Source organism: Mytilus galloprovincialis, chromosome 8, assembly GCF_965363235.1.
Source record: "Mytilus galloprovincialis chromosome 8, xbMytGall1.hap1.1, whole genome shotgun sequence".
Classification (NCBI taxonomy): Eukaryota; Metazoa; Mollusca; class Bivalvia; order Mytilida; family Mytilidae; genus Mytilus; species Mytilus galloprovincialis.
In genome coordinates, this window is record NC_134845.1 from 11,303,894 (window position 1) to 11,329,945 (window position 26,052).

Consider the following 26,052-nt stretch of genomic DNA (forward strand, 5'->3'; position numbering starts at 1 on the left):
ACAATTTGTAGACTTGGATTTCGTTTTAATTCCTGCTTTTTTTCCTGATACGTTAAAACAACTCGTTAAGGTTCATGTTCAAAATTACTTCAACAATACTTTTTTTGTTCTTTGTCGGATGTTTTTAGCTTGACTTGCAATTACAAGGGCTACAAGAAAATATAACAAAAGTTTAAAAGAAATGCTTTGTTATATCTGGTGTAAATCTCCATTTATGCTTTGGTCGCGTTCTTATATATTGTTTGGTTTCTAGGATAATGTAAATACTCTGTTTTCTTTTTCATCAGATTAGGTTGGTTCGACAAGCTCTTTGTTTATTTATCTATCTTGATAAATTACTGAACATATTTGAAGAAAATGCAACAACATACAGAAATTTGGAGCAATAAAATTAAATACTCAAATTCTTTATATTTAGCAATGTTATCCTAAAGTAAAGAGCGGCAAACTAACAGTTCTCATATCTTCCTTTGTAAATTAGTCCCTGTGTTTGCTATATGTATACACATCATAAAAAGATCAGATGGTTTTCAAAGAGATAATTTAACGCATATCCTAGTTACCGTTTTAAATTTGTGCATACGCATTAATATTTATTTTTACAACATTTCTGTAAATCCCTTTATTTTGTCATTCAATTAAGGACGTGTTGAAACGTAAATATATCAATTGAATTCTTCTGAAATAAAAATTAAACAAATGAAGAAAAGTTTGTAAAATTGTCTCCAAAATCAGACTAAATTACAATGAAAACTATCATGATATATGCTAGAACAATATCAATTTATTGACACCTTTTTCAATGTGTCTGATATTGTTAATTGTGGCAGGTAATTAACAAGGTTTTGTGATTTAATTAACAGGTAGCTGACAGCGTGAAGTATTTTCACACCTGTGTAATAAGGTGTACTTCACATCAGATGTTTCCAAAGGTGATAAAATATTATGTTGGTCTTTAAGTGTGAATATATTGGCATTTATTGGTTAATAATGAAAATATGATCACATGATACAATGATATGACAGTTATTGCATTGTTCATATATAGTTAACAAACTATTATTGAGAAATGCTGCATTGTAAAAATTACATAACTGTATACCATGACATGTATAAATTTGCATGCGAAAGTTGCTACGTCAAGATAGAAATGTTATGAAATTGACGTTTAGTAAATATCCTACAGGGAGCATGTAACTTTTATCATGGTTGTTTGCATATATAAATATAGTTTGAATCATCTTAGCAGATATTATCATAGCAAATTGAAATGTTATCCATAAATGCTCATCATTATAACACCTAGAAATGACAACTTTGCTAAGGAGAACCGTAAAAGTAAGATACCTATCTAGAATATTTTGCTACCAATTTCAATTCTTGATTGTGCGTAAATGTAAATCGAACCGTAAAATTATCTTTCACTTGCCAAAGAACTTCGAAAGTAATCATCGTTTGGTGTAGAGTTAAGACTATTCGTTATCCCCCAATTACTGAAAACAAGAAAACGATAACAAATATAACGGTAATGTAAAAATTCACCATCAATATAAATAAACCATGAAAGTTTCATCACAAACGATATTAGGGGTAAATAAATTAGCATATGTGAGAGCTTGTAAAATGTAGAAGTAATAGTTGGTCTAAAGAAAATACAAGAGTAATTATTTAACCACACTAGGAATGTTCTGTGTGTGGTAGTGCGTCATGATGATACCGTAAGGAAACGTTCAGATAACATTATCAGGGAATGTTCTTATAATACCGTAAGGAAACGTTCTGGTAATATTCTCAGGGAACGTTCTGATAATATCGTAAGGAAACGTTCTGGTAATATTCTCAGGGAACGTTCTGATAATACCGTCAGGGAACGTTCTGGTAATATTCTCATGGAGCGTTCTGATAATACCGTCAGGGAACGTTCTGGTAATATTCTCAGGGAGCGTTCTGATAATACCGTCAGGGAATGTTCTGATAATACCATTAGGGAACGTTTTTGTAATATTCGCAGGGAACGTTCTAGTACTGATAATAACGTCAGGGAACGTTCTGATAATACTGGCAAAGAAACGTCCTGATAATACCTGCAGAGAACTGAATATGTGTGTGCAAGGAAGTCAGAAACTGTTGGATTTACATCCTTGTTGGTAAAGTTAATTTAAGTATTAGCCTGACTGGGTATTATATCTCATTAACACCAAGATATTAAGAATTATAATGCAATTTAAAGAATGTCTTTTAATAGTTGCAGGAGGGGGTCTTTCAGATATTTGACTTTCTGTTATTGAAAAGCGCGATAAATACACGATATTCAATTACTTAAACGACTTCTTTATGTAAATTAGAAAAACATTTACTGCATTAAAATAGATTGCTGAAATTAACAGCATAGAATGAAATTAATAACTTAAAAGTGTGTACTGTAAGATCTAGCTATAACGTGAGAACTATAGAAGAAATAAATTCTAAGCAATGCACGCTGTCTGGTCTAAAATATCTTATACCTTGTATATTTTCAACAAGAGTATAAATTATATCGATTATTTTGTTGTTTGATAGAGAAAAGTCCCTAATATTTTCTATTTAAAGTCATCACCAAGACCATAAGTTTATAAATTTTCCTGGTGAAGTGCCAGGGTGATTATGTGCTTCAGAATTTAGAGAAAATAAATATACTGACCACTTACAGATAGGGTATAATAAAACTGGGGAATGTCAACTAAGGCATATGGTAAAGTCACATTGATCAAGGTTTTATAGAAGCTTGATTCATTCCGAGAAACAAACTGAGCAAGTTGCATGCGCACAAAGAGGTATGTAGAGAATTCATACCCTAGTAGTTGTTTTTATGGTTGTTTTTTTTTTTTTTTGCAGCAACAAGCATGTTCGGAGATGTTTAAGTAATCATAATAGGTATTTAACTAAAATAGAAAATTACTTAGTTGTTGCTTGTTAATTATCTCCACAACTGGCACATAAAGCATATCAACAATACAATGTTATTCGGTTTATCTAGACATTATGTTACTATAGAAAACTGGTTCACCGAGTCTGACTTAAATATATAGTAAAAAGGAAATAACATTTATTTTATGAATATAAAACTCAACATGAGTATTTTAAGTTCGAAAATACATCGCAGAAATAAGAGTTTTGAAGAAATAGATTTCTATACATGCAAAACTATAACATTTTTTTCATTTTGAGAGGCAAATATTTTTTTCTACATTTTTTTTATAAATTTATATATAACGCATCAGATTGTGTGTAAATAGTTAAAATATTGTTATAGGCATTTATGCTAACTTTAAAACCAGTATTGTCCTCAAATATGTATGAAATATTTGCCATTGGACGATAAGCAACCAACAAAAATCTATTTAGTTGTTGTTAGTGTTCTGAATGCAGTGTAAGATATTTAAGTTTGTACACATGTGTATAAATTGACAGTTGCACAATCGACATACATCATTGCATTTTCAATCGGGCATGTATCTGTTTCAAGTGAATGAGTTACTTAACATCATTTGTCGAAGTCTCAAATTCAAGTTTTTACCAATTTTAATTAGATTGAAAAGTTGTGTAAGTTTCATTCTAGGTTGATTGAGAATTTGCTTTTATTTGAAGCTTTCTATTATATTTACTTTTATTTGCTAAGTTCATATGAGCATGAATGCTTTTTCAAATGACAAGAAATCTCAAATCAACCCTTGAATCGTATATTAAGTTTAAGTGTCTTCGGGGAGGGGGCGATTACGAAATGGACAAATAATTGATGGACGGAGGTCCTGTATTTAGTAATTATAGCTTGTTAAACACGTTAAAAACTAGCGGAATTTTGTTCTTCAATGAATTTAAAGAAACTAGTCTCTCCTAGGTCGAGCTGGATAATTATAGAGCGTAGCTACAACTAATATTGATAAATTGTATGGACATACGTTTAACATTAAAGAAAAATGGTAAAATTATAGAGATCAAGTTTCAAGTTAACACGATTCTTGGTTATATAATTGATTTTTAAAATCACTTAAAATCATGCACTTTTATTCAATTCACGTTTTTTTAATGGTTATGTATATCTATGGAAGTAGACTATGTTTGTCCAGTGTATTTTTTGACATTTTTATTTGTTCCTGGCTATTTTTTTATTTTATAAATTATTGGTTTTTACATTAAAACGGCGTTAGTGCGTACAAGGGTGAAATATTTAAATTATTTTATCATGCATGGAAATAGTAGATTATTCTCTATACTATAGCAAAGAAAATAAGATAATTAGTGATTTCTTCATTAAATCGTATCTTCATTATAAAGTTTATAAAGATCAGAATCTGTCCTATTAATAATTTTGTAACACTTTTTAGAAGTGAATGAGTTTCAACACAAACATAAAATTTGTCCCAGGGTGTTAAAAAAATTAAATTAAATGTTCTGGCCTGTCATATAAATTCTTTTACAAAATAGGAAGAAATACTCAAAAATCAATTAAATATATAACTGTCAGTTATTGACTTTCACCTGAATATCTTAACAACGATTGGTCAATAGCGTTAATTAGGGGCGGGACTTTTAACACAGATAGTAATTCCAGGTGAAAATATGAAAATGAAAATGTATGCAAACGGTATAATTTTTACCTGTTAAGAAGGAGGGGATTAGTTGGTACCACACATTAACACTGTAAACAAAACGACAAGGTAAAGCAATACAAGTGAAAGTTTATTATATAGTGAGGATTAACATGTTTTATACAAGATCGTCAACTATGTTATATTGCTAAGTTTACATCAATATTTGTATATCTTTATTATTTCAGGCCTACATGGAAAGTTTAGTCAGAAAACTTGGATTAATTTTATGACAAAATTTAGACAACTGATGTGGAACTAAAGATAAGGAGAACACAAGAAAATGCATATTTATGTGAAATAAGTGAGATTCTGAGAACTAAAATGAAAATGGAGAAATTTGTAATTACGTATACTGTTGTGTGCTGTTTCGTTTCTCATGTTTTATCATTGGATCTAAGTTATACCATCCCAGAGGAAGGAAATATAAGTTCTTATATTGGAAATGTAGCGAACGATTCTTCTTTAAACCAAAGTTTAAATGTTTCTGAACGGAATAATATGAAATATACGATATTAGATGGTACGTATGCATCTTATTTTAATGTTAACGAGCGGTCGAGTTCTCTATATATCAGTAAGAGACTAGACAGGGAATCTCTACAGGAATGTGAATTCTCAACGTCATGTGATTTACCAATAGATATAGTGGCTCAATCTATAATTGGAACTTTCTTCAAGAAAATTAAAGTCAAAATAACTATAACTGACATAAACGATCATGAACCGAAGTTTCCTGAAAGTAGTATGTCTTTAGAACTATCAGAAGCGTTTGTTGTCGGGTCGTCATCTCCGATTGTCGGGGCTGTCGACATGGACAGTGGAGATAACGCTGTTCAGAAATATTCACTAAAACCTAAAGATACTCCGTTTACACTAAATTTTGTGAAATACGTTGATGGCAGTTCTTCTGTCAGTTTAGTTGTAAGCAAGAAATTAGACCGGGAAACAGTCGATGGGTACCAGTTGCAAATACTTGCCGAAGACGGCGGCAACCCTAAATTTACAGGCACTCTTGATTTAACCGTCATTATAACGGACATTAATGATAATCCACCGTCATTTAACCAATCGACGTATAGCATAAGCGTCAGAGAAGATACAGCAGTTAGTAGTACTGTTTTTAATGTCAAGGCCACTGACCCTGACCTTAACAAGAACGGCATGGTTACGTACAAGCTTAGTCCTCATCAATCAGACAACATCAAACAGATATTTGCCGTCAATAGATCTACTGGTAGTATATTTACGTTAAAACCCTTAGTATACACTCCAGGAGAACCATACAAAATCATTGTAGAAGCAAATGATGGCGCCACCATCCCTCTGATGTCACAAGCTACCATCTTTGTTACAGTTCTCGATTCTGGTAATGACGCTCCTGTTATTAATGTCAACCTACTTTCCAACACAGACATGGCGAAAATATCAGAAAACGCAAGCGTCGGCGCCGCTGTTGCGCATATTGCTGTATCTGATGATGATACTGACAAAAATGGCGATGTAACCTGTTCAATTCAACATGACGTTTTCAGACTAGAAAAAATAACTGGAGAGGAAAACGAATACAAAGTTGTAGTTTCGAAAACGTTAGATCGTGAAAAAAATGAAATCTACAAAGTGATAATAGTATGTGAAGATGCTGGGTCACCACCTAAAAATAGTACAGCTGAATTTAATGTCAAGGTTCTGGATGAAAATGACCATCGTCCAACCTTCCAAAGTTACAAGTATGAAGTCGTAATTTCAGAAAATGATTTCGTTGGTGCCTCTATAGTCCAAGTGTCGGCCCTTGACCTCGATTTAGGGAAAAATGCTGAGATTGTTTACTCTATTGAACCATCGGCTCATAACTTTAGAATTGATCCAGAAACTGGAAATATTCATGCAAATTTTATTTTAGATCGTGAGAAGGTCCCATATATGGAATTTCGTGTTCTTTCAAAAGATAAGGGTTCACCTTCATTAACTGGAACTGCTGTAGTAACCGTTAACCTAACAGACGTGAATGACAACCCACCAAAATTTAACAAGTCTGTTTATGTTATGCACGCCAAAGAAAATGAAGAACCAGGATTGTATGTAGGGGAGGTAATTGCTCATGACTTTGATAGTGGCAAAAATGCAGTAGTAAATTTCGTAGCTGAACCTGAAATTGAAGCAATTAAAGTGTTAACAGATGGATCAATTTTTACAAGCCTAACACTTGACAGAGAGTCACGACCCCATGGATATAGCTTCAATGTAATTGCATATGATGGAGGAAATCCATCATTGAATTCCACAGCTCACGTGACAGTGTTTGTCGTTGATGAAAACGACAACGACCCGGTTATTAAATTTCCGACTGCGGAAAATGGAACCGTTCAAATAGTTTACGAAAAACCGACAAATTCTGTGATCACATACGTAGTTGCATCTGATAATGATACAGACAATAACGCCGTTTTGACATTCTCTATACTGCAACATGATGTGCTGAACACTTTTAGAATCAATCCAAAAACAGGGGAAATAACTCTTGCAAGGGCACTAACTACAAACGACATGAAACCATTTACTTTTACAGTCGAAGTGGAAGACAGTGGTACTCCAAAAAGAAGAGATAGACAAAACTTAACAATTATCATTTCATCGAACAAACCACTGGTCTTACCACATAAAGAGGCAGAAAAAGATAATGCCTTGATAGTTGTTGTTATTGTATGTGTGACTGTTATTTTGTCCGGTGCTATTATTATGGGAATATTCCTAATTCGCAGAATGGACAAAAAGAAGAAAAATAAGAAAAGAAACGCAGCAACTCCAAAAAATGACAAATTATATGATTCTATACATAAAAATGGTACTATTCATCGAGATGACGTTGATAACGAAAAGAAAGTCAGTTTTTCAACACATGCTACGTCCAATGGTATTAAAGATAAATCACAAATGCAGCTATCCAATGGTCATCGTCAGGAAGAAGTCACCCAGGTAAGAGTCGTACTAGCTTTTATCTGTTTATCTTTAATGTCAGTTAACTTTCCGTTTCTTTCTTTGGAAAACCAGAGAACTTGATACAATTTTGGTAATTTTTATCCAGATATCTCAGGCGAATTAAGTTGGCAAAATGTTGATAACAAATATATATACCAACAGGAGTTGCAACTGTGGCACAATGCTAGTTACTTAGAACAAATACACATACAACCTTGTCGGTTATTAAAAGGTCACGCCCTTGTTGTGCTTATGCTTGACTTGTACTCGTTAATATCTTATTAAAAATCAGATCTTTTTTAAGATTGTAGTGGGAAAACGGTTTCTAGTCTTGATTTTAAAACTACTGTCACTTTCAACGCAAAAAAGTTTATCAGAAGCCAATCAGATTTGAGATAATTAGTCATTTGTCTGATAAGGAGAAACAATTGTTTTCATGTCAGTCGACCGAAATAAACAATGGTCAACTTTTTAAAATAGAAAAAAAAAAAACCAAATCAAAACAATTACGTTTTGTTTGATAAGAATTAAAACTATATGTAAAATGCAGCATTCCTTGTTTTCTTGGTATCTTGTTGTTTTTTGGATGACATATGACACATGTGTGCAGATACGACATGTGTCACACATGTACATTTGACTATTATCGTCCAGATAACAATCTCTTCTACACCTTTCGGCATTTACTAACAGTTTATCTGATTTTAATGCAGGAAATAAGTGATTATGAACATTTCTTTCCATTAGCAATTAGACACAATTTTAAAATGCTTAAGATGCAATGTTATATTAAATGCACAGTTTTTGTTAGGAAAAAGATATTTTATTGTAATTATAAATTGGTAAAATTATATAAAAGAAGTATAAGATTTGAACACAACTAGTTTGAATAGCGGTTCAAAATTTTGACTGGGTGAGGATTTCTCGTAGTAAACTATTGGTATATACGTAGTAATTAGATAAAAAATGTTAAGCACACCTACATTTTTGGTTAAACATTCAAATATTTCTATCCAATAATTATTTACTGATTTACATAACTTAATAAATCATACCATATAGTTATAGCGACCGATACGATATGAATTAAAATATTTTTAGATAATGTTGTTAAACGGTTTCAACTAGACCTTCTTAAGAGTCTTCACTAATATTCATTGACCCATGAGTTCATAAAAGACATACTTGAAAACGTCTTTATTTCTCAAAAGAGCTGAATAATTATAAAGAAACTAATTTTCTCTTATTATAATTTTCTGGTCCACTTTTTATCCTTGAGTGTCTAGGGCTAATAGAGGCTATTATGACCAATTACTTTTGGTCAATTATAGCACATTTAAAAATTCAAATTTAGAATTTAAAATTCTTAATTTCAACGATGTTTTCGTGCTGGAAAAATTTTTGTTTTCAGAACTGACAAATATTGTTGAAATTCAATATAAAATAAAGCCAGTTTATAGTTTTAGTTCAAAGTTATGTCATTCAGAATAAAAACCAAATTAAAAAAAATATTTTAAATGATTTACAATATGTCTTTTATCCCAAATGGTTAATTATTAAAATTTTGTTAAGAATTAAAAATTCTATTGATATTATTGAACAATGTTTAAGCTAAGTAAATGGTGTCTATGGTTGATGGATGAATAAGCAGTGTCTCTCTCACGACCCTGTTTGTTTGAGCAAAGCTTAAAATACATGATTATTTATTGACAGATTTCTCTGGCTGAATTAAAATTTTAAATATAATTTAAATTTTTTATTTGTACAATTCTTTTGTTTGATATTGTTTAACAACTTGGGATATATTTGAAATATCTTCTTATTCTTTACATAGTATTTACACTAGATTCTTTGGGGTTCTGTTCAATATTTAACATGTAAACAAGTATGGATCAACAAGATTCAAACAATTTTCATTTTCTAATTCATTATTCAGTAGATCGCTTCCTTGAATCGTTAAACTATAACAACAATGAAAATTAGCAAGAGAATGGTTTAATATGAGCTAGAATTAGAAACCAGAGGTCACACATAACTGTCATGTTAAAACGGATATAATCCGTTCTTTATTTCGGGTTTTACTTATGTAATTTCCTGTTTCTCCAATATCCAAACCATTTTTATTTTATAAAAAGAAACCGGATTTTGTTTTCGAAAGTTAATCATAATAAAACTCTTTTTTACCCTTCCCATTAATGTTTCCAATTTCAGGTGTAAGACTATTGCTGCTTGTGAGAGGTATGTAGTGGGAGTGTGGTGCTAATAATGCTTATAACCACATATACACATATAACCACTAATACCCTTCACAACCAGTTTATACAATCCTTCACCGAGCCCATGTAATGGTTTCTACTAAGCGTTTTCTGGATCAAATTTCAAACCCACAATTCCGAAAAGTTTAGAATATACACATGAGTTTTTGTGAAATAGTCAGCGAGTTCACAAAATGGCCAAAAGCACATTACTCTAGAAATGTACATCAAGTTGCTTTAATCTGGAGTTGTCTCATTGACAATCATACAGCATTTTTTTTTATGAAATTCTATACGGTGTGTATTATTTAAGCAAAACTAAAAGAAGGTCAATAAACTTTTTGAATTTTATTGGTTTAAATGAAAATCACACTCTCATATAAGGTTTGGTATATGTTAAATGTGACCAGTCGGTCTTCCACTTGCTTTGCTGACTAACATCGTAGTAACAATAAGCTTAAACAGAGGCAGTGTAAATAAAACGGAGTTAAAAAAAAAACCACCATTTTAAACATAGCTCTTTTCAGTTCTGATTTGTGAAAGCAATTTATTCCATTTTTCATCTATAAATCAGATGACATTACCGGTTCGGCTTCATTTAGACATAACTAGTTTTGAAATAACAATGTAATATCATAATCGGCAGACAGGTTTTTAACTGAACATTTACAGGTTTTCGTTCTGTATTCAATATTGTTAATTATTCTGTTTTATTGTTTGTTTTTATTGTGTTCCACAACATAGAGATCCAATTATCACGAAAGCGATGGTCTAGTTTCTGAACGCTGATGAGTAATGCCTGCTCATTGATGACGTACACAGTGTAGTATTGTTTTTCTTGCCAGCCAATGTTATTTTATTAGATATTTTCTCTAGGTGACTTCACGAGAATCTTGTAAGTTTTGATAATGCAGTGCATAATTTCATTGTATGTTGCCCTGTGTTTTGAGTTGCTGTCTGGTTGACCTTGACTGCCGTATCACTGTGGTAATGAGTTGTTTTATGGCTGACCTTGACTCCTGACTGACCTTTATTTCCATATCACTGTTATCCACCACCACGTTTATTTTACATTTCCCTGCATGCACTAGAAATGTTCCGAATTCGGGTGGCATGACAATTTTCTGTTGCATCATTGTTTGAATATATCCTTTTTTATGTTTGATTGTAAACGTGAAAAACATATCTTATTTAATTTTTATATATTGGTTTTTGATCTGGATATAATGTTAATAAAAGGTGAGACAATAAACCAAACAACACTTCCAAAAATCGCCAAACACATTTGATAGCCTAATAGGGATACTTCTGTGAAAGACTAGAGTTTAATAGTATTTTATTTTTGTTATAGTGCTTTTCTCTTCAAACTATCAAATATTTCTAGTTAATGAACATAATATACAATGATATATTTTCGTTACGCCCAACTTTTAAAACCCGAAAACTAAATCAAAAATAAATTTTGTCCTACTTTTCACACAGCCCGGTCAGTATGCCGAGAGTTGCGTGGGACCTATTTTTTTATAGACTCTTTCAAACTGATATGAAGTGTTCATTTAGGAAATTTATACAGGAAATATGAACAAGTTTTAAGTGAAGGAAATTACCATAATGTGTTGAACCTTTAGTGTCTTGTCAACAAACCAAACAAATTATACCATAAAACATTAAATTTAAAGTACCACACGTCCTTACTGCTTTATTGTTATTCGATGGGGTTTTGTTTGCCATCATGCCAGTTTAGATTAGAACAAATCGATAAAAAAGAAATCCAAGCAAATGTATTCTTTTTCTCCTGAAATAAAATTGATGAAAAAATCAAAGAAAATCAGCAAGATGAATAATGAATAGACATAATGATCCTTCATCAAAGCCTAACATGGCAATATTAACATATAATTAGCGCCAAGTGTTTTATTATTAGTTAGAGATATTAATTTTATACCGGATCTTTCCTTTCTGGACACGAACTGCTTTTCCTTTATGGATATTGTTTGACGAATTGTTCAATACATCTGAAAACAAAATAACGGGGTAATTTCCCTTGTGTATGTTTGAAGAATTAGCACACGAAACAAGAAGTAAAATTTCAAACAGAAAGTTTGTCATGTAATATATTGAAAATTAGTCACCACAAAATTTGGGTTAGGTATGAAAATATATACATCATTATCTCTGAGATCATTATAAACAAAAAAGCAAAAAAACCAACAAAAAACAAAATGAAATATGTTATTAACGTTATATGTAGTACAGTTATATATAACACAAAGTTCAAAGAGATCTGTTCAATATTGAAGTCTTCATGAACGGAATTTTGCACAGAAAATTTGTTAATATCTCATCAATTAGAAGTCAATGTGACCGCATGAGAGAACATGATTTGTTAACGTTTTCTTTGACATTAAAGTCACTATTTAGTTTAATATAAATGAAGCTTTATAATTTTATGACTTTGACACAAAAGAAACCTGGTTTACAAAGCATAATATATTATGACTTTTATGGATGAATGCAAATATTCTATGATGAAAAATGGCGTGTTAGTAGAAGATGAAGTGTTAACTATCCTCAAACAAATTTATATTAAATAGTTGCACTGTCATATGGGAAATGTGTGACATTCTTTGATTACTACACCGTTCTTTATTAAACTAACATTAATAATGGATAGAACTCCGTCTATACTGTTACAAAAATACATAAAGTTAGTGGTATGAAACAAGTATTTTTTTTTCGTGACCGTATGATTTATCTCATGTAAGCAGATACAATTTTATCAAGTAAGAATTGGTGTACGACATATAACGTCCATCATACAGCAATCTAACGACACCAAGTCAGTATATAATGGAAACTTCAATTACAGAAATGCAGTCACTGCAATTATTTCGAATGTTTGTTTCTTTTCTCTAAAGTATTTTTATTTCAAGTAAAATTGACTTTCATTTCTATTTTGATGTCATGCAATGCTGTACTTGCCAGCCCCCTGTTACTCAGAGATGGGACGACATTAATTTGTCTAAATCGACATGAAAAAAAGATGTAAGATTAAAAGGGAAAGCTAGCATATAATCTGCAGACAATCTAAGAGTGTCACTGCTTGTGACGGTATTAACTGTGATCCAAGCTGTTACGTCCATGTTACAATGGGGAATTGACAAAGTTACATGTGTCTGACCCGAGGACAAGGAAGATCTCACCGACTTATCTCCCTTTAAAGAAAACAGTCTTATCCCCCATTGTTGTGACATCTTTACTTATAAAAATATCCCGGAGTGGATCAATTCCGTGTTTTCTCAGTTTACATAATTACTTAATCAATATATTTCTGGTACAAAAAGTAATGAAATTTGAAGGCTCGAAACTCAAATTAAATTTTGCTAATTAAAAGTGAAGAAATTTGAGTCATTTTTGTTAGTGTCGTCACTTCTTTCATACATGGTTTCAGTGCTATAATTGCAATCGGTGTCTTGTAGATGTAAACGAAAAGTATACTAAAAAAAAACCTTTTAATTTGAATCGAGGGACGCATTGCCATTCAAATAAACACAGCTTTGAAAAATGGCTTGAGCTTTGTAGACATCGGAAACCTATAAAATCAATATTGAGTTTGATTTTAACAATACTAGTAGTCGATCACAAAATATCGGCGCTGTTTTTCATTCGTAATTAAATGTGAAAAAAACTGCAAATCCATAATTGTACGTGATATGTGATGGTGTGCTAATGACACATATCGCAAAATTGGCATTTTTCTTTCTGAGCATTTTATCATAGAGAAAAGTTCTAGCTTAAACTAGCATGCAATGGATTACCATATTTCTGTTTTAAGAGTACTTCAGTTCACTTTCGTACCCATTATCCCCAACTTGAGGTTATAAATCAACATTTTTCTCTTAATCCTTGTCAGGTTCTCAATTAAAGGATTTTACCTGTCGATATCTTAAAAGAAAATGACACGGATAAATTGTTTACTCAATAAGATAAAACAAATATTGAATACCACCATCAAAATCCCATAAAAAGACTGCTATTTTCTCATTATAATAAATCAAACTTAAGACAATTCTGTTTAGAAAGAGATAGTGACAGTTAATCTGAATGATAATTTGTTTCATCTTAAGATTTCATAATTGTAGATTTATATTTTGTCAATATTTGGACAGTAATTTTACAAAGAAACGTCGAATGTTATAAATATGTGTTCCCCTACAAAGAAAAAGAATTGCCCATGCATGTAGAGGTTTCTTTCATCTAAGTTATGAGTATATTTTACACTTTGTCACCATTTTTTCAAGGTCACATTAAGTTCTTAATTTCGTTTTGGTAGATGAAATACTTATTTAATTTTATGGTTTTCAGACTGTTGACCGAATGATGGCGCCATCTCCTTCATCTTCAAAGTATGGTCGATCTGCTTATTCTGGAAAGAGTAAGAGCCAATCAAGTCAGTCGTTACAGAATATGCAAATGAATAGACTGCAACTTCATCAAAGTAACCTTCAGACTTTGTCGATTCCACAGGTAATGTGATTCCAGGATAACTTCCCTCATCTTAATTTCAGATGTGCTACAGTCAGTGCTCTTACTAATTTAACCATAAACAGAAGTTTTTGTCAATCCATCTAAATGATTATAATTCAGATCTATCGTTACTCAGTGGCGGATGCAGGAATTTTCGAAAGGGGGGGTGCTAGCCCAGGGCAAAGGGGGGTGCAGGGGGGTGCAAACATATGTCCCGATTCAAATGCATTGATCGGCCAAAATAAAGGGGGGGGTGCGGACCCCCGGAACCCCCCCTCTGGATCCGCCACTGTTACTCACTTAAATTATAATCTTTTTAAATATTTAAACCTTTCAAGTTTACCTGTAGCTTCTTTTCGTTGTAAAGATCCAGTCGATATTATATATTATGTGGTCCCAGCATCTTCATATATGTTGCGCAGTGAAAATTAGAAGACGAGTATCTGTCAGAACTGTTCCTTAAACACTTTTATTTTTATTAGAATCGACAGATTTTATAACCTATTTTATTTATATAGAATATGGGTAGGAAACATGAAGATAACCATAGTGAAACGTCAGGAGAAACAAACGATAGTGGAAGAGGAGGCAGTGAAAGCGACATACACAGTAGTGCATTTAACCATAGTGCCGAGTTAGGTAGGTCTAATTGATACAGGAAGTACAACAAATAAACTTCGGAAAAATTTGTTATTTAAAATATTATGCAATAACCATATAGTGAGCTTAAAGTTATATATGTTTAAGACCCCAGTCTTCCATGTTAATGAATGAAAGAAGATGTCGGTATACGCCAATGAGATAGCAATTAAATGAGACTTTCTTTTTCGTGTGATCATTTCGAGATGGGGGACTAGTCTAGTTGAAGACAAAAGCAACACATCTACAATCTTTTCATTATAAACTTCTCAAAACTAAAGTTATTTAGATTTTTAAGAGAAATCTTTCAACTTGCATGGCAGAGAAGAATAAAAACTATGCTTGTGTCTGCTATTGGAGACTTGGGTTTTTCTTGTAAAACTAATCCAATGTACTTTTCAAACAAATATACCAATAGTTATCTGAGATGGTAATTTGGAGTGGCAAAGGTTGAGCCCATGTAACTTTTATTATTTCATAGTTGTCGATACATATCGTGCACGGAAAGTTATAACTCAATATTATCGAATGGCATTGTAGATAATACATAAACTTAATCCTAAATCTTATTGTACTGTAATACAGATGAAAAGTTCAGGTTGTATAATTGTTTCCTTTCACTCCAAAAATCATAATGGTGTTGATATTGATGTTTTAATCTTTTTTGGAAATAAGTTCTTAAGCATAACAATTATCTATAGAGACTGGTTAAGTAAAAAGAAAAACTATTCCGCTACTTTACGGTGGAATGACAAAATTACACTACTTCTAGTTCACTTTTATCGATTTTCCATTGAAGAACATTAAAATTTACAAGATTATATATCGGTATTAATGTAAACCTTTCCATTAGAAAATGACCATAATTTTTGCTTGATTTGACTTTATTTTTCTTACAGTTTTCATTCTAGTAGTATTATCCATTTTGGAATTTATTAATAACTTTTAAATTTGTAAACAAAGGCATTGAAATGAGTGGGAAACGGCCTATGATAAAACAGTATAATATAAATATATGTCGTGTCTATATTTCTCATTAGTTATCTAAAACCCATATTAAACTATAACAAAAAAACTTAATTTCAGTCGAATATAAGTATCTATTTAACTTTAATGGAATCCATAACTGTTAAAACTGCCCATTCATGTTAAATTCAATTTCATCAATATTATTTCAGAATTCAATTTTATCAATACTTTTTCAGATTATATGAAGAACAGATATTCACCAGTGAATTCACCAGGTCGGCCTTTATTAACAAAAGAAAATATGAACAAATATATGCATCCAAAAGAACGATATAGATCTCAAAATCAACAATATCTAGTTCAAAATAATTGCCATAGACAATATACACACGGTGGCAGTAGTGGGCCGCCATACAAAAACAATATGCATTGGAATCCTATAAGTAACGTTTTAAACGGAAGCATGGCAATCATCGATGACTATGATGATGACACAACTACTTCCGGAAGTTACGTAGTGGATGATCAGGAGCTAGATTTAGATTTTAATCCACCACAAGATTGTGTTGTATAACAAATGTGTCTACTTGTTAGGTATGTATTAAGCTACTTGAAAATATTAAGACCTTAAAAGATCACCGAAGAGACATCAATGCATTGCTGAAATGCGCATCTTGTGCTGACACAGTGTTTCTCTAAATGCTACTGCAGACGGGAATTCCGGTAGAAGTGGAGTTAAAAAACAATGGTTGATATTTTTTTCAAAAATGTTTAAACATTTGGTCCCTATATGTCCGTTATCCAAAGCTAGAAGCAATGCACAATTATTTTATATTTTTAAGAATGATACATTAAACTACAAAAAATACTATTAAGAGGATATGACTCAAAGATAGTAAGCCATATTAGCAGAATTTTAAGAAAAAGTAGATTTTATGAAATGCATATATACAGAAATAAGAAACCGAACCACCGTCCTAGTTTTCATCCGAAGAGTAAGTTACAAAACAATTACCGTGCATCCTTTTTATAAAAATAAATTATCTGATTGATCTCTCCTTATATCATATGCAACACGTTCATTTAAATCGTGATTACATTCAGTTTAATGTAAATGTAATAAACATATGAAAAAAACTGCATCCCCGCAAAGTGACAAATTTAGCACATGGGACATTGTATGACGTATCCATTTGGCAATATTTATCATGGTAACTAATTTTAATTGCATCTCTGCCGCCAGTAATTATATGTTGTTTTATTTTTTATAAAAAAAATATTTTAATCCGGTGCAAAACACCTATTTTGTGATAATTTAGAGACCCTTGTAAAGATTAAAAAGGAAAAGACTGTAGATTGATCTACTTTATTAGCAGATAACAGTCTCCAAATACGTTTACAACGTTTAAACCTCCGTTTTATCTGATTTAAATTTACTCACCTTTTATGTGAAATATAGAACTATTTAATATTTAAACATTTTAAAATCTGAGATAAACAAATTTAATCATAGAAAGTTAAAGTTTTCATTACAAATGTGATAAAAGATGTGTTCCACATTAACAGTTGTCTGATCAAAAGAAACCAGTGAATTTCTCTCCTTTTTATGATGACTGATCAATCGTCCTTACTGATCCTATCCATACTTTGTTAAGTTTCACGCCATTACCTCCCCTTATTTAACTCACCAGTGAAGGAGTCGTTTGGTTTGGAATGTTTATGAACTTTTATGATTTATTCTTTTAAGTTTACATATTAAATTTTAACCTCCAACTTTAATAATGACTAAGGAATATTTACAACATTGATTAGATATTTATAATTGTTAAATTTCATATTAAATGAAATTAAAGTAGTTTTTGATATAAAAGATGGGAGTTTATGGTTAATGTTGTATGTTGCTTATATAAACAAAATATATTGAAGTCCTTGGAAAATATATTGCTTCGTGTCGTGTGGTATCGAAAAGATAAACCATGCAACCGACAGTTATATATCATATAGTAGTAGTACAACCTATCTTTTTATGAAAGCTGACACTTTCTATGGTGTTCTCAATATTTGTCTATAAATAATTCAAAGTTTCCTTATGTTTATTTATTAGTTCTTCAAAGTATAAACAATACGCGTGGTATAAGTCTTGTTGGGACATCAATTTTGATAACTCAAGCTTAATAAACTTATATGGTTTATTAACACCAGTCTTAATTTTTTAAGTTATGGTGTAACTAAATATGCATTGATACGATAAAACATTTAAAGAAATGAAAAATGTTTAATTCTGCGAATTCTAATTCAACCAATGCATTGCTAGAGTTTCTCGCTGTATTGAAGACCCATTGGTGGCCTTCGGCTGTTGTCTGCTCTTTGGTCGGGATGTTGTCTCTTTGACACATTCCCCATTTCCATTCACAATTTTATTATTTATGAAAACGCACATTCAACACAGCAGCATAAGTGCAGATTAAAATACAACTGGCCATCGGTACGGTATTTGCATTAGGCTCAGTATGCATCTTAAAGCAATTAGTTTGGATATAACCTATAATGTACATCATACTTTTGTTTGTTTTTCTGATCGAGTCTGTCGTACCGATATCCTGTAAATGTAATAGGGTGTGCTTCGTAAAACGGAGTATTACCATGAACGCAGGCACAAAAAAAAATGGATAATAGAACTACATCAGATATTATATACTGCTGAGAATGACCCAATATAAAAATGGTGTTGTTCAATATTCTTAAATACTTACGGTATGAGAGAGGGCAATTCAATGTCCTCTGTCCCGCCGTCGACTACGCGAAAGAATGTTTTGCCCATTCCAAGGAGTTTCAAATATCTATTGTAAAATTTTATATACTGTTTTCAGATGAAAATATGTGGTCTTCCATGTAAGTTGGAACGTGTTCCTATTGTCTATGATTAATCGACAGACGTTCTATTAATATTTAGCTCTATCTGGAATCTGCCGATATTATTTGAAATTTATATATAAGTCTATATGTTTTCTACTGTGAAAGCGAGGAGATATTAATAGTAATAGTTAAATTTCAATAGAACTTTTAGACAAGCGTTTTAACTCTTTATAATTAAACAAAATATCATGACAATGTTTTGATACAATGGTTTAGACAGTGTTTTAATCAATTCTTCTTTCCTTCTTTCGCAGGTAGATAAAATTATCCAGTGCCAAATTGTCTCAAGTTATATCTCAGGAAATCCTCACAGAAGATATCGTGCCATATCATCATGCCATGCAGGAAACTACATGACGGAATCCGGAAATATCATCCAAATGACTTTATTCCGACTATAAGTTGTGCCATAGTATGCATTTGTATTGCACCTTTCAGAAATCTACATTTTATGCATGGAACTGTTGTCAGAAGCTGCATCGGATGTTATTGAATATTCATCGTGAAAAAAAATATGTATAATATGTCAATTATAAGGAGTAGAGTGATATTGGACAATAAGACAAAAGACTACACACCCGCTTGCATTGACATAATTATAAACCTATGTTTATGGTGAAACAATCATAACCTGAACCAAGTGCAATTAAATATTTATTTTTTCCATTTTATAATTATATAAAATTTGTCATTTGAAGTCTTTCATCTTTATTGGATAGAACTATTGGGACACACATTAGTTTGAATATTTGTTAAAAATACCATAAAAGTGCATCAAATGTGATAAAATATTCATCTTTTCCATTACTTATCATCTTATCTATTTGATCCTGAAAATCCTACAACGATAGAATTACAAGCAAATTTCACAGATGTAATACCTAACTTATTATTCATGATTCATGTGAAAATTGTAAATTTTTATTTGTTTGTCCTGATGTAATAAGTTTTTGATAACAATTAGAGAACATTAAAACATATTCATGCTTTTTAAAGTATTATCAAATCATACTCAGTTTAAAAGAGCATGTATTAAATCTAACACTTTTTTGTTAGTTTACGGTTCATAAAGTTTTGATATTTTGTACAAGTAAACTGCATTGTCATGCACCTTTATAATTGTAAAATAATCTTTTCATGGATTGTTGCTTAGCCAACAATATTTGTTTAGACTAAAATAACCAAATTTATGTCGTATTAATTTTCTTAAGGTTGTTTACAAGTTTACCTAGAACTTCTATTTGTTGGTTAAAATTCCTACTCGGAACTTTCTTTTATTAATTCATATTTTCTTAAATTACAATACCAATCAAATAATACATTGATCAATGAAAAAAGGGAGGTGGCGTTAATCAGTTCTTTTTAGAAGACAGTGGCGGATCCAGAATTTTCATAAGTGGGGCCCATTGACTGCCTAAGAGGGGGCCCGCTCCAGTCACGCTTCAGTGCAACCAAATTTTTTCCCAAAAAGGGGGGCCCGGGCCCCCTGCCGATGGCCCCCCTAAATCCGCCTCTGGAATACTCAAAACGAAAGGGACAGTTTCTAATGATTATAAGGAGACACGAACCCACCAACACAAAATAATCAAGATTAATCGGTCAAATGTATCAATAAAGTATTTGTTTTGTCTTGTCGTATTGTCTCCAGACGAGGGATACTTGTGCGAATAAACTTACCATATATACCAGGATACACACACCTTAGATGTCTTTGCATTGCACCTTTACATCTGATAATGTCTCGAAAGTTTGTACTAAAAGGGGTCATCTTAAGGAATATTATATAATAACTGAAGATCATTAACCGAAAAACTGAATGATTCTATGTTAAAAAGTATACTTATTGGAAACTTGTTGGCAGAGGGATCTGTTTTATCATAAATAGATCATAACACTCAAAATACAAATTAATCTTTTTCACAAGCCAAAGATTTGTGTTAACAAAAAATCAACATTTCTTCATGGTGCGAAAATGCATTAATTGAAAAGAAATGTATTTTCTCCCATATGGTCTAAGTTACCTTTGATGTTTGTAATTTCTATTATTAATGGTTGCCATGGCCAATTGGTTTCCAATAAGGTTACAGTCATTCCTTTCTGAATTATTGACAACATTGTGATTAGAATTATCCTAAATGCTTTTTTTAATTATAGTTGTTGCTTCTGATACAATGCATTAAGTAGTTAAACTTAACTACATGGCGCCTAACCCACATTTCTTTGTTTTGATGTTATAATTATTAAAAAAAAAATTGAAGAAAATAAGAAAATAATAAATTAATGTTTTAAATGAAGCTAGATAAAATAACATTGAAATAACCTGATAGTAGATGTCTTTGAGCAAATGACTTATTAAGCCTTTTAATATTTCAACTCCCACTTCAAGTTTACGCTGTTGTTATTAACACACATAATAATTTGAAACAAAATCAAAACTATTTTAAACAGGGGCTGGTACATTTTTTTCATCCTTTAAGTGCCATTATGTAGTTCAGGGGCCTGGTTTTCGAAAGTATCATAAGATATGTCATAAGATATATCTTAGGACATATTTTATGATGATCTTATGACTATCATATGATATGTCATAGGATGTAAATCAAAGCTGTCTTAAGAGAGTCATAGCTATGATGCTCTTATGACTGTCATAAGGGAACATTATTTTCTATTATTTTAAATAATGATTAAAAAGGGATGAATATAAAAATGAAAATGAAAAGTTTGAGCATATTAATTATTACAATTCTAAATATTTACGATTTTTTTTTTTTTTTCATTATAATGAACATGAAATTTTATGCAAAAAGGAATTGAAATATGAGATGATAATTTGTTTAAAAGTTTGTAATATATAATAAATCTTGAACTTCGCTTTCGTGTATTATCATACATGCATTGTTATTTAACTGTGAATACTTTTTAGATTCGGTACATCGAGTACCCGCTTAACGAAATGCCTGTGCACCGTTAATAAAGTACAGTAACTGTCAAATATACTAGGAACGAAATAATATGTATATTCATTATACAAAACCGGGAGTTAAAAAAGAATTCCAAATTTTATGTCGCAGGAGATTCAAATTTTAATTCAAGTAGTTGAGAAAATAAAATCTTTACTATTTAGCATACTGAGAAACACAACAAATATTTGTATTGCAATTAACATGAAATTATACATGAAAAGTGATTAAAATTTTAGTTGACAATCATAAGACCATCATAAGTCATGTCGCGAGGGGTCTTAATTTTACGACAAAAGTTATGACAAATCGTAACTTGGGACACTTTCGGAAACATATCTTACGACTATGACATGTCATAAGACCATCATAAGACATGTCTTAGTCATAAGATACTTTCGAAAACCAGGCCCCTGAATTATAAATAATTTGCTTCTGTAATAAAGACCCTTTATATAGACAATATATCAGGGTCCCCTATCAAGAATAGATCTTTGAAGTTACATACTGAGACAACTTGTGTACTCACTATTATATGTTTGTAATGTCCGAGGTTTAAAGCCACAGAAAGAAGGGGAGGGATAGTAACGCCTATCATATAGTGATGTTTGAACGCCATACTTAAATCAGTCATTTACAGGGATTTAAGAACCATAATGAGCAATTCTGTGTTAAAATGAACAAATAAATCAACTTTAACAAGGGTATGTGTCATGAATCACAATTAATAACATTTTGATAATTATATGGCAGTAGCTGAACATATTTCTAAAATGATTTTAATTCGAAAATAAAATGTCAACCAGCAACCGTGTAAAATTAAAATATTTTATCCGCTAAAAGTGTGAGATTTTTCTATATGTAATAACGTTAACATGCATATTTTAAAAAGTGAAAGCTTACAAATGAAGATGTTTTTGTTTCATTTTAAATAGAAGATATAAAATTTATGCACACAGACTATGAAACTTTTAAAGACTCCATTTTGACATATAACACACATGAATGTGTTTCTATGCTTTCCAGTATTAATTTCTGGTCTATATTACAATGTATTCTACAGTATTAAATATTTAAGAAGATGTTTGTAAGGCAATATCCAATTTGTGTAAGACATGTTATTCTATCGCAGGTTTGCTATCAAATACTTTATTTTTGATGTCATTCTTTGAAATCATTATCAATAAATTATCAAACAGACTATGATATACAACAAACACTCAAACATTTTAATGTCAACCAAAACCTATTGAAAAGCGAAGAAACGGTTTTATTATTTTTATGTTTTTTTTATCATTTGATATAAGCTCATAGTGGAAATGACAATTCTGGACCCTTAATTTGGGTCGGATGCAGTATCTATCAGGGGGTGGACTTTTCGGATTTACCCATGTCATTAATAAGGGGAGATAGTTTAATATTTTTTTGTTTGATTGATTTTCTGTGTTTACTTATTTTGCTAACTTTGATTCATTTTGTAAAATTGGATATTGTTAATTTATTGAAAAAAACATATCAGTATAATTTCCATCTGCTTGTGCAGGTTTTGAGCTCGTTTGATTCCTTTTCGTAAATGCCAGAACTGATGACTCTGATAATTTTGTTGGATCTTTAACACATTTTATTCCATTTTATACATATTAAAAATTGTTTTGTATTACACTTTCCGATACAAGGGACCAAGTCATGTTTTTCATATCGTAAACTAATACATTATTGCTGTTTCATTATCATTATACTAGAAAAATTTCTAGATACATACCAGAACAAAGCATTTGTAGAAATATTGTTAGAATCATTTGAATAGCCCGAAAAGAAATTCTATAAGATAATGTTTGAGAATATCGATTCAAAAACCGTCCAGGTCTGTATAAGTAAAACATACCATTGTATATCATTACATAACAGGAAACATATTATATCACATCGCTTCAATTTATGCATCAACAATTAAAATGTCTGGATGATATGAATGTAATTTGAGCAACAGAGAGTATGAATGTGTTATTTATATTGAAAGAGGGACGAAAGATACCAAAGGGACAGTCAAACTCATAAATCTAAAACAAACTGACAACGCCATGGCTAAAAATAAAAAAGACAAGAAAGATGATTAGGTAAATTAATATTAATTTGATTTTTACCAAAATAAATTGTTTTGATTTTTTTAAATGTTTTTATAACTGCATTCTTTTTGTGAGAAAACGCTTGGTTGTATAATATCCCTCATCGGTATGGGCCTCGGTGGCCAAGTGGTGTAAGAAGGTCAACTATTGTATCACTTGTCTGTCAACGCTGACGTTGTGCATTTGAGTCACGCACGTGTCAAATATTTGCCATACATTCTCTCAGCACTCTTGCCTCCTTCATCAACAAAAAACTGACCGCCACGAAATAATCAACAAGTTAAAATTGGTGTTAAACAAAAAACGAACAACCAACTAATCCTTCATCGGTTATACAAGTATGAAACAATTGGAAAATGTTCCCTCCGAGCCAATTCGGGGAGTGCAATACAATGGATCTAATTGTAAATTGTGGAACATGGAAAATGTCAAACGCTATATATATGATATAGATATAGGCTATTTATAGTACATTGTATTAAGTGGCAGAATATGAACAGAATATATACACATAAAACAAGTCGACCTAACAAAATATTCACTGGTTCGATTAAAAAAAAATCCCATAATTCCAACAAAATCACAAAGTCAAAATGGCAGTACATGACCGAAAACGGATGATAATCGACAACCCTTTCTATAGCGAAATTTAAACTGTTGGGAAAAAAAAAGATTCGGAGTCTCATTATGCTCCATTCGACTCCTAAACAGTGTACTGGTAATTGCAACTTTGACAATAGATACTATACTAGTATTTATGGAAGTTATTGGGCAAAAACTTTCCATGGAGTATCGCACATTATGTATTCTTTTAAAAGGAACAACAATCCATTAATGGTGCAAGTCCCACAACTCCGACAATAAAAATGAAAATAGCATGGCGGTACGTTCTGATCTCACAAACGCACATCTACAGTGTATCAAAAAGTAATATTACACAGACCTATGGCTGTTGAGAAAACAAAAATAATTAGTTTTTAAATTACAGATTCTTTAGATACCTCAATCATGTCAATCTATCGTTTAGTTAAGGATTATAACCTCATCCCCACTTCAGACAGAATATGTCGCTGATATAATATATAATGACACAAAAATATTCTAATAATTGAACAGAACTTTAAACAATCTATTTATGTTTTGTGAAAGCTGCCGTCTCCTCTGATAAAAGCTGTTCAACTACAGGATGGTGCAAGTCATGTGGTAACAAACGATGTCTGACTTGCCAACAAATACTGAAAACTCAATTTACTTGCCACTCCACTGGGTCTGTGTACACAATATTTTGTAATGTAACTTGCAAAACCCAGAATGTTGTACACATTCTTCAGTGTCGATGTGGCATGCAGTATGTTTGCGAGACAGAACAGCCACTCCCCGTAAGTCGTCATTTAAGATCACACGGGCACGACCAATCTGATCTAAAAAAAACTTACCATCCCCATCATAGATCACAACGAGGATTGGCCAAAGACCGACAGACTTGCTCGGTAAAGTTTTGGGATAAGAAAGCTCAGGACAGTTTCCCCAGAGGGCATTAATGAAAAAACATAGAAGAGTCACTCATTTTCCCTACCATCACTAATTTCCTGCCATCACTTGTGTCCAGTAACTCCGGCTTCCGTACTGGACTCTTACACTTTCAGGAATTTTTGAATTATACTAGTTTTAATCACAGTTGACAGGGATGTGTAAATACGCAGCCACGTTCTATTACTTAACCGTAGTAAAAAAAAGTATTACTCATTTTTCTTATCATCAAATTACTATATTTGTGGGATGTTTAAATACTCTCTGTTGCAATTGCTCTACCGTTGTCATATTTTAATTATTATACCAGCTTAGATCGGTCAGGACTGTTTATTGGACTATTTCCACGCAGTTGTTTTACATCTCAAATGTCACCACCTTTGGGAATTTAGAGTTGTGCCAGTTCACATCGTAAATAACTATTTTTATTTTGGGCATATCTTTGTAGTCTTTGCGCCGTGTTTGGATTTTTTAAAAATTGTTCCAGCGTTCGCTTAAATTGTATAAATTTCAAGATTTTGAT

The 26,052-nt window shown here is 31.5% G+C and overlaps 1 protein-coding gene across 6 annotated transcripts in view; it reads left to right on the forward strand.

Moving 5' to 3' along the window:
• The window catches only part of LOC143085070 (protocadherin-9-like), a 36,308-nt gene extending 16,698 nt beyond the window's left edge, over nucleotides 1-19,610 (forward strand). For 2 of the 6 annotated variants that reach the window (XM_076261237.1, XM_076261236.1), the window contains exons 2-6: nucleotides 4,817-7,604; nucleotides 14,228-14,389; nucleotides 14,908-15,028; nucleotides 16,234-16,591; nucleotides 19,168-19,610. In XM_076261237.1, the coding sequence (XP_076117352.1) occupies nucleotides 4,953-7,604; nucleotides 14,228-14,389; nucleotides 14,908-15,028; nucleotides 16,234-16,571 (3,273 nt within the window). In that variant the 5' untranslated portion in view covers nucleotides 4,817-4,952 and the 3' untranslated portion in view covers nucleotides 16,572-16,591; nucleotides 19,168-19,610. Of the gene's footprint in view, nucleotides 1-4,548; nucleotides 4,698-4,816; nucleotides 7,605-9,818; nucleotides 9,846-10,738; nucleotides 10,758-14,227; nucleotides 14,390-14,907; nucleotides 15,029-16,233; nucleotides 16,592-19,167 lie in introns of those variants that run through there. The other 4 variants (XM_076261235.1, XM_076261238.1, XM_076261239.1 and 1 more) reach the window with 4 other exon arrangements.
• Nucleotides 19,611-26,052: the final 6,442 nt, after the last annotated feature.